At 38.3% G+C, this 11,029-nt stretch overlaps 1 protein-coding gene and 1 pseudogene across 1 annotated transcript; both read right to left on the bottom strand.

The window, feature by feature from the left end:
• LOC118335197 overlaps positions 1-3,771 on the bottom strand; it is an 18,612-nt pseudogene extending 14,841 nt beyond the window's left edge.
• A 131-nt stretch (positions 3,772-3,902) lies between these two features.
• On the bottom strand, positions 3,903-9,336 carry slc22a13a (solute carrier family 22 member 13a; the record flags this gene model as incomplete). Its single annotated transcript, XM_035671416.1, is given in 10 exon segments — positions 3,903-4,857; positions 6,238-6,444; positions 6,526-6,634; positions 6,735-6,949; positions 7,034-7,128; positions 8,078-8,198; positions 8,401-8,569; positions 8,657-8,811; positions 8,890-8,993; positions 9,075-9,336. Coding segments are annotated over 10 exon segments (1,513 nt in total), but the record flags the coding sequence as incomplete, so codon positions are not given.
• Positions 9,337-11,029: the final 1,693 nt, after the last annotated feature.

The following is an 11,029-nucleotide window of genomic DNA, read 5'->3' on the forward strand; positions in this document are numbered from 1 at the left end:
GGGACAAATGGGTGCCTTCACATTTCGGGCTTGTTGTCAGCTAACCAACATTCAATCCCACCTTAGCTCCACCCACTTCCTCTTTGCTTATTTTTTTTGGATCAAGGGGACTGCCAAGATGGTGCCCACCCAGATCAAGAAAGGTGACGGGAATTGGGCAGTGACAACACTCCATCATTAAAAGTGACATTTTTAATGAAAAGTGCCATTGAAATAATATTAAATAATATAATATATACACACATTACCTTGCAGGAAACAAGCGAGGATTAAATATGCACAGGACCTCCAAACAGAAGTGTCGACATCAGTTGAAACTTTCTCTCCCCAGTGCTTCTAACAGCATAATGCAAACTATGTGAGCTGGTAAGTTCAGTCAGACCAAACATGATTTGCGTCAGGAAGATCGTCCAACCCAAAAAATTACCCACATTGAATGAAAGGCAGCTAGCTTAAGCAACATTTTCAATTGGAGAAACCTGGAGAATTTCACAAAAGAAAGCTATTAGTCAAAGAAAAACTACCATCATTTTAAATTGTAAAATGTTTTTCTCTACTTCAGGCCATCTCAGTGCATTGACTTCAGTTTTTTATGTGCTTCAATAAACGTAACTTACCATGGGCCAATATTATTGGTTAAGAAATCACTTTCCTTAGCACAGATGATTTGGATAAGGAACTTATTTAATGGCCTCCCTTTTTTTCTTCTCAGTTTCTTTCTCCCAACAACTCTGTAATGCACAGGGGGGTCGGACCCACCAATATCATCGCTAACGTTCTTGCTTTCCTTAGCAAGTCACGCTAATCAAACAGTATTCCAGTTTTTTGTTCACCACTGTGTCAGAGGGAGTGGATGACACCTATATATTTGTAACTCTTCATTAACAGTGAGCCGTTCTGTTATTTGGTGCTAAATAACTCTACTGCAGTCCAGTATTGATTGTCGTGTTTGCAAAGCCATTTCTCTGACACAGTTACTGTAGTAGCTAATAGTTTTTCCACTATAATTATAGACCATGCGTTTTGCTATGATCACTATATGTAAGTATTCCAATAAGTCCTGATACAATGCAAGGAAAGAGTGTTTGTGCAAGGGTACGTACCTTCTCCAGCAGGGAGAGTCTTGGAACAGTGCGCTTTGTTGATGGGCTGCCACTTGGCCAATCAGCCTGCTTTAGCCTCTTCTGTCTTCCTCTTTCAACAACCACCTGGCTGGACTCTGGAATTAAACCCTGTCAGCAAACAAGGATAGCGGCCAAAAAAAACTTATTAATAACTGTAAATTACCTGTAAAACACAAGAAGGCAATAAAGAAGAGGTAATGCACACCATATGTAAATGGAAACACTGCAAATGGCACTTGCTGTGATTAGTTGAGCCAGCTCGTCAGTCTCTTTTGATGAAGTAGATCATTACCAGCGAGGACGCACTGCTCCAACTGCCCACCAAATAGCTGAGTCACACATGCACCCATGACTTTTTGACACCCCGATCCATTCAGTGGCTAGAAACAGGAAAATTAATGACAGTTAACTAGATTCATCACTCTAATATCTCTACCCCTCACAAGAATTATGGAGACCCAGAACTGACAAAATTAAGTAAAAAGTCAGACAACAAAAAAATAACTAAATACTAATAATCCTGGTTAAATAATTAACATGAAGTGCTAAAAAAAAATAGAATTCCTTATATTTCTCCTTTAGCATTATAATCATAATGTCCAGTGTGTAATACTTTTTTCATTTTAGTGTATAACATCCGGATAATGGAGATTGTGTTTTTGTTAACCTTACCTAATATGAAGCTAGTTTTTTGTTTTGTTTTTCATTTCCTCCAAGATTATTTTTTTGGCATTTTGTACTTTATTAGACAGTGACAGTGACGATGCAGGAACAGGGATATGGGGGAAACGACGAGAGGCTGATGACATGCAACAAAGGTCACAACGCTGCCAACATGGTGGTGCCTCCGAATGAGAATTTTTTTTATCTGCACGAGGGACGGTCCTCTGCCACAGGGCTGCAAGTTGAACCGCCATGGTTTCTGTTTCTATGTAGCCCTGAACAGAAAAACCAAAACACTGGCCTGGAGTACTACTACTACTGAAGTAGTTTCTCCCTACACACTGGAAAGGCTAGAGCTGTATTCAAAATGGTTGCAATCTGCGCAGGTTCACCACTAGATGCCACTGAATCCTACACACCAGCCTTTTACTACATTTCGCTCAGTTTTGGGGCTCCATAAAAGAATCCCTCTGTGTAAGTATACTTTAGGCTTTCTTTATTTAAATTATATTTTGTGGTCATATTGCGGATTAAGACAAGAGGGTTGTAACTTTGCTTTAATAAATTAAGAATTTAATACGTCTAACCAAAAAAAGAGTATACTTTACCAATTATGACGACCGTTCAGTCGATAACTCCATAACCAATTCCCACCATGAACTGGATGCCAAATATAAATTAGGAAGTTGGGACACAGTCCAGTTGTTACAGTTAAATATGAGGCATCACAATGAAACTGGAATCTGAGCTGCTCGTTACCGACCAAACCTGAAACAGATAAAACCCTCGGGTAAGCAAAAATATGATGCAGTCTTTGGTTGTTTATGTGTGTAAGGTGTGTGATGGACTTCTATTAACAAGATGACACTTTCGTCAAAAATACAGTATGCCTTATTTCAAGACCACTTACGATTCAGCAAAAGGTCCAAATAAGAGAAACCAAACAAGAATGCCAGCCATCAACACTGTTGTGCCACTCCAACAAAGTTACTCTGGTCACAAACTAGATCGAACTTGTAAAGAAATTCCAACCAGATGGTTAAGAAAGGGGAATATGAAAGTTAATTTTGTATTATGAATAGCCATTGAGACAAAATTACATCAGTTGACGATGTGGCTTCATACAGCGTGTTATATACCACCCATCCATCTGCAACCTGTGGTCTCATTGAGTCCGTACTCCCTGATGGCACCAATGTCCCAGTCCACAGGGACAAACATCCGACACCTGCTGAAGGGCCCCATCGTCCTCCCGGGGAATAGTCAGTTCAGCTGCTCATCTGTGGTCAGGGTTTAGAGTCAGCCTGTAGGATCCAGTTTGTGTTACAGTGTCGCTCTGGATCTGACTGGATAAAAAACACACTGGCAAAGTGAAAAGGCAGAATAACATTGGGAAAGCAAAGAGCAAAAAGGGTGATCTTCTGAAATAATCCAAACTCTCCGATATTCCGGAGGATCTCTCCAAAATCCGCCATGTTCAGGGAGCTGACTTACAGTTTAAGGATGCTGCCAGAGGATGACCTTTAAACAATGTCTATTAATGTTTAAACCCTGGACTGTATTTTCAAGAAGGATGAGACAGCATTTAGATATAAAGGCCAATCTTGTGATTATTTAACCAGATATATCACTCCTGTAACTTTCTCTGTCACTGTGACACGTTCATACAATGTGCTTTCGTGCTTTGGCCTGAGGCCAAGAGTTGCCTCAGTATTCATTGATCAACACCTTTCACCAACTTATTTTTTTTAAATGGTCATAATGGAATAACTTATTAGTGTGCTTTAACGAAGTACAGTGTGCTGTTTCCAGCACAGCTACTGTACATACTAATGTAGGCAGTGAACTTTTTCTAACTTTTCTTATCTCTCACAGGAAGTTCTGTTGATCTTTTACCAACTTTTACAATATGCTGACGTACCTTTTATTCCAGTGTTCTTACATGATCACAATCTGTTATATAATATGAAGCATATCGTAACTTTAGTCAAGTGGTTAGTGTTACTGTGTGCTGTAAAGGAAATTAAAATATACCTACTATTCTTGGAATTACAGAGGACTTACAAGTATAAAAAATGCTTTTTGACATATTTTAAGTTTTTTATGAGTTCTGTCTATTTTGACTCGCCCCTGGATTCTGCATTGTCTCCGACACAGTAAAACTTATCAGACTGACAACAACTGAAGAGGTCATGCACATTGTTATATAATGATTAAGCAAAGACGGTCTTATGTGGAGACCACATTATTATCACTCAGTGCTCAAAAGAAACCATAACATCAAACTACAATTTACCTGCAGCTTTCTATGCCTTTGATCAACAATTAAATCATAATTTTAATGTGTGTAATGTACATGGATTGACCCCTTGATGCGTATTTGCATGCTCCTCAGACCCTCTGCTTACAGTTGCAGCACTGCATTCTTATTGCCCATGCAGCGTCTGTTGCAACTCTATACAACAGTGTTTCCCAACCTGGGGTCAAAATATGATTACCACCATAACTACAAAGTTGTTCATTTCTTTGGACTTTCCTCTAAACTTTTTTCATGTGAAATACAAGAGAGTTAGCTCTAGGCCTTTTTGAAATATTCAAAGAGTCTGTCACTTCACAGTTGAAGTGCTCACATACATACACCCTGTGACAAAGGGTCAGTTCATCATAAAGAAATACCAGCTTGTTTTCAGACTGATAAGAAGTTGTTGGAACAGCTGGAGATCACAACTCATATCTTTAAATATTTTGCAAGAGATTTGTTAGACCTTTTCACAAGCAAGTCAGAAGCCCACTCTCTATAAATGTTTTATATCTCCCACAGAAACAATGACAGCAGTAAAGACATACAATAGAGTCAGACACAGTACATGAGCAAACACACTGGGTGACTCAGCAACATTGAAGCCACTCGGCTGTCCAAATTAAAATATTTTACCCAACAATATATAGCTTGTGTTACACACAACAGAAATGTGTAAAAATACAGTATTCTGACTAGAGTTTGGTGGATTTGCTGCTGTTGTGTTCAGCCATTTTAAAGTCACTTCCAGTCTTCTTGGTGGTCATATTCCTATAATGACAAGGAACACAACATTTAGATTATTTATTTTTGACCTTTAACCATTATCTATTTGACTTACAGTAAAAAAAAAAAAACATGCATCTATATATATCTCAACAATAGTGTGTTCATGTAGTTTCAGTATAAAAAATATTACAAATTATTAAAATTACAAAATGCTGATTACTAGTAAAGTAAAACTACCATAAGGATAAGCAATGAGTGCTGTGGCAAGTACATCAGGAATATAAAGTACTTTGACTCTGAAGATTAAGTAGTAACCGTTATAATTTTTATTTCTTCCCTATTTAATAGTGTGTGTATTTGTTGTACTAAGTGACGATAATCCTTGCAGACACAATTAAAGTTGTATGTTGAATCTGCTTACTCGCCATAAGGCCTACTAGTATGCTAAGGCCAAAAAATAGACATTTTGATAAATACGCTTATTTAGCTCATTAAAAACATCATATATCACTTTTTTAATCAGAACAAAGTATAAAGGTTTACAAGGGTTTATGTTTCTGACTATGACTTTGCCGGGTCCAGTGGCTTCATGGAGTCTTTGGTTGTAATTTTTACATTGGTTTTTGTATGGATAAAACAAACAAGATATAACATATTAATTAGTGAGCTTTAGAGGAGCTTTTATGTGGAGTCTGTTACCTTTGGACAGAGAAAGCTGGCTGTTTTTCAGTCTGTATTCTAAGCTAAGCTAACCAGCTGTCAGCAGAACCTTAATATTTAACGGGCAGACATGAGGGTGGTTATCAATTTTCTCATCGAAGTAAATAAGTGTATTTATCAAAAATCGTCTCCAGGCTGTTGCTGCAAGCAAAACTTTGTAACTTTTTTACCGTAAAAGCAAAGCAAAGTTGTAGACTTGCTAGTTTTTGATTATAAATGATGTAATCATAACAAATGCATGTATTGCAACTGGCAGCGGCAAATCAAACAAATGCCAAATCTTACATAGTGTTGCTTTAATGTAGCTTATGATGGACCAACATTAGTGGTATCAATCTTCTCATATAACTCTTGTCAAGAAAGCGAATTAGTGTTTTTCCCAAAATGTTTAACCTTTTGAGTTTCCAGAATATCCTAAAGTTGTTGTTATATGAACTTGAGTTGAAATCATCAGATTTACAGTTCACCTTAATCACTTTTATAGCTAATAAATCTAGCTATTAAAGCTATGGCTAATATTAGTGTTGTTTTCAAGTTTCCACATTAGAACCAATTTGGGTTAGGGTAAATCCGTAGACAGCCGGCGTGACATTGATCTACTACAGAAATAAACTAAGAGAATAAATAGTTGGAGGCCCCTGGTTGGCCTGTAACTGTTCCCTGGTTGCCACAGTTCCTCAGTAGATCATGCAGCCTGCTTACCTGTTGCCCTCAGCCTCATAAGTTGAGTCAGGAAGCTCTTTTCTGCAGGTCTCAGGAAGGAGGAAGACAAGAGTTCCGCTGACCACCACAAGGCTGCTGAAGACGATGATGGGTATGGACCAGTGGTATATGGCCAACATGTTGAGCAACGGAGACAGCAGACTTGCTACTCTAAAGGCTATGGAGCCCAAGCCAACAGCTGTTTGCCTGAGAGTGGAGTTAAAATACATACAGTGCATATGTGGAATATCTATAATTATATATGTTGTATACTTTTATTTTGCATACCTGACAGAGGTGGGAAACAACTCCTGAATGTAGACCAAACATATTGAGCTCGCCCAGTTCAAAAAGAACTTTCCAGTGGTTACAAGGGCTGTGATAACAACAGCGCTGTCTGGAATTCAAATTAAAATGTTCAAAGTACAGTAAATTAAACTTGTGACAGTCAGATGGATTCGTGGTCATATACTGAATGTGAAAGACAGGAAATTCACCTTGAGGGAAAGCCAGGGTTAAGAGGCAAACAAAACCACCAGTCAGGAGGGTCGATATCAGGGATTTTTTTCTCCCCGTCAACTCCAGAACCCAGATACAGAGGAGATGTGCTGGTATCTCCGAGATCCCAAACAGGAACTGAACCAGGAAGATGTTCAGACCAAACTTGCCCACATTCAGAACAAGGCAGAAGTAGCCTAGATTTAATGAAAACCTTCAAACCACAAAAACGCAAACATGATACAAAAATGTAATTAAATCAAATTAAAAACTACCTTTCGAAATGGGCTTAACTCACCAGGCAAAAGATATAATGAAGAAATATTTTGTCAAGACTCTTGAGGTAAAAAGTGCTTTGATTCCTCCACCTTGGACTTCTCGCTCCCCAGTTACCTGAAGGGCAAGAGTATTATTACAATACAGAGGACCAACATATGGCCGCTGGTGGCAATTTTACAGTTGATAGTGACTAACACTATGAATTAGACAGCCAGTACATTTAATCTGAAGGGTTAAGATCTACAAAACCATTTGTGTCTTGCCCCCACAGCCCAGATATCAGTCAGATGAACTCAAGGTCCCCTTCATCGACACCCATCATGTTCCGAATGTGATCACTTGAATTGATTTTGAACTGGATGTTAGTTAACACAATCAATTCAATCAACCTTTGTGAAGCAGAAGCTGCACATTTAAACTATGTATCCATGACCTTTAGCCAACTATTTCATATTTAAGCCAATCCAATATATTTGGATATTTCAACCATTTATCCATATATGGATACAATACATAAATGAACTTTTATAACTCATTATAATTATAATAATAATATATAATAATAATTATAATATTTATCTTTATCTATTAGTATACTATTTTAACTTTTTAATCTCTTTCTGTTAAAATTAAGAGAGGGATAATGGGCATGAGCAATAATCTGCTTACTCACTATAAGTCCTACTGGCATGCCTTGGAATTTTATACACACATGGAATAAGTTTGATCTTGTGACACATTTTTAATTTGTCCAATACTCTGGTTTATGACTAAATTCATTCTAAACTAATGCCATTTTCCATCAGCCTAGTTAGCAAATGTTAGCATGCTAAAAAGATAAACAAAGATGGTAAACATGGTAAATGTTATACCAGGTAAAAATCAATGTGCAAAATTTTTTTATGGTGAGTATGTTAGCACATTGATGTTAGCATTTAGCTCAAAGCACCACTGTGCCTCAGTACTGCCTCACAGATCCACAGGCATGGCTGTAGACTAGTCCTGTTCTTCAATGGATCATTAAAGCCTAATTTGATCTAATGTAATTAACACAGAATCTGACCTCATCCAGCAGAGTCTCTGGGATTTTCTTTTTATTGATTGCTGCAACTCTACGTATGAACCTCTTCGCTTCTTCGGTTCTTCCCTGCCCAAGCAACCACCTTGCAGATTCAGGAATCCAGCTGAAAAGATGAGTCACAATCCAAATGTCAGAGTCACTGACAAACTGTCATTAGTTTGTCACTCTGGTTTTGCATTATTTCATTATGTGAAGTGACTAAACTGGATTTGGCCAGGTAGATATGACTAGCAAGTGTGTCAATCTACACACAGCACATACAGCGCTGTGAATAAATAAATAAAAATCGTGTATACAATACATACCATATGTACAAGCATACAACGGCCTGCATTCCTGCTGTGACATACTGTGCTATTCTCCAGTCACGAATAACATAGACCAGACCAGCCATGGCACACTGTCCAACAGCTCCAAACTCCTGGCTCAAACAGGAGGCAAAGGACCTTTTGGTGACCCCGGTCCACTCTGTAGCTACAAACACATATTTAAATCACCAAAATCACTGCAGATTTCCGGGATAAATCAAAGAAATCTTGCTTTGATAAATAGAATTCATACCTAATACAATGGAGTTAATTCTGTATCCTCCAAGTGCTGCTCCAACCATGAACTGTGACACCATGTAAACATAAAAATCTGGAGACACGCCAGCAATTGTGAGAAATATCAGCAAAAGGACAACTGGTAACTGGGTGGTTCTCCTGCGGCCGTACCTGAAGTTTAGAGAGTGGGTGATCGTCACATGAAGGGTTTGAAGCACATGACTTTTTCAACCTTTTCAAGTCACTTACGATTCAGCTATAGGTCCAAAGATGAATGAACCAGCAAGTGAACCAGCCAGGAAGACAGTCTGCACAACTTCAACCATTTTAGACTTGTCACAGACGAGATCAAACTGTAAAACAACACTATCAAAATCAGTAGGGCAGTCAGCACAGGTGATACCAAAGATGATCACACATCCTACTCGGCTTACATCAGTGACGATGGTGGCTTCATACAGCGTGTTATAGTACACCCATCCATTCTGGCACCCCGTGGTCTCATTGAGTCCGTACTCCCTGATGGCACCAATGTCCCAGTCCACAGGGACAAACATCCGACACCTGCTGAAGGTCCCATCGTCCTCCCGGGGCAGAGTCAGGTTCAGCTGCTCATCTGTGGTCAGGTTAGAGTCAGCCTGTAGGATCCAGTCTGTGTTACAGTGTCGCTCTGGATCTGACTGAATAAAAAGAAAACTACAGAAGAAAACAGGCATAATGAAATTTGGGAAGGCTAACCCCAAAGTGAGAAGTTTCTGGAAGAAACCAAAGTCTCCAGCAGTTTTCAGAATCTCTCCAAAAGCCACCATTTTCACAGCAGATGTGTAAAATAAACTCAGGTAGGCAGTCTTATTAAGTTTCAGGTGATGGTCAAAATAAATGTTTAACCATCTGACTTTAGTCAGTAACTAAATGTGTGTTGGGCACAATGTTCTGGGTCCACATGTAATCCTTGTTTAGAAATGGCTGACCTGTTAAAGCAAAAAATAATTTAAAACATCAACATTGTCCTCACTCATTTAATTGCATCATGTGACTTTATTCAGCTACTAAAAATCATCTGCATGTGTTGACATTTTCCAATAACCTATATGTCAAGGAATCTCTTTTGCATGTTATCACAAATATTCCACTTCAAATTATGTATTTGTTGACGTACACTTTTTTATAATAAATCATATTTTAAAAATATAATGATCTGTAATAAAAAAAAGAAAAAGGAAAACGTACTTGCCAATCAAATGATTAAATTAATGCTAATAATTCAGTGACCCCATAAGGAGGCAGAATGTTTTTTTAATGGGTAAACAATAAAAGGGAAAATTTTTGAAAATCTAAATGACGTTGAACTCAGAGCCTTTGATGATCAATCATTTTATCACCAAAATCTCTCACACATACACACACACACACACAAGGAGAGAGAAGTGTAACCTGTGCCATCTTTCTTATTAAAATGACATTTGATCCATTAACCTTGGACAGGTGTCAGTGAGAAAAAATGCATGTCATGACATCCAAGCACAGTGTGTGATTATAAGCCCCATGTAATTCCAGGAATACGCATGTTAACAGATCAATAAGGTGCCAATTGAACAAATAGTTTGTGCATGATTAGTGACGCTGGGACAAAGGCCAACAGTGGGAAACACTACAAAACAAATTAAACACTCTTGTCTAACGAATATGATGAGTCTCAATCTGTCTGCCTTAATCAATATTTACAAGTAAAATGTTCCTTTTATCTGACATGTACACATAAACAGTCAATGCATCTACATCATTACATACAAACCTGATGATGTTTGTGTGACAGTGCATGGAGTTGCCATCATACGTACATTTACAACATCTTAACATACACCATTTACATCAGTACCTGAACTAGGAGCTATTTCACAGCCCTTTGCACGGGGTACAAAACAACCATACAGCTACACTGGGAGTGATGACAGTGATTTGTTGGTGAGTGTTTAGAAAGCAAACAGACTACAGTACTGTCAAAACAATTTGCCTAGTGACACAAAAACTAAAACTAACTGGCCTCTGGAGAAGTTTAAAGGGTTACTTCACTTGAAATATTAAAGATATTCTTATAGTGGTATCTAGACACGTAGATATTTTTGCTTTTATTTGCTGAGGTTTTCCTGCTGCCCTCAGTGCAGTGGAGGTAAATGGAAGTTGGTTTGTGGTGCTCACAGCATTGACACAACAGGCTAGTTAGCATCTCTGAGGCTGTACTGCAGAGAACCGAGCAAACATCAGCATAATAACGTAATCAGAATGACAATGCTAGCATGCTGATGTTGAGCACAGCAGGTGTAAGTTTTACCGTAGCGTATCAACATGTTACCATTTGCTAATTAAGCAACAGCTGAGGCTGATGGGA

The sequence above is a fragment of the Morone saxatilis genome, unplaced genomic scaffold (assembly GCF_004916995.1).
Source record: "Morone saxatilis isolate NCDOM2014 unplaced genomic scaffold, NCSU_SB_2.0 Contig23, whole genome shotgun sequence".
NCBI classification, from domain to species: Eukaryota; Metazoa; Chordata; class Actinopteri; family Moronidae; genus Morone; species Morone saxatilis.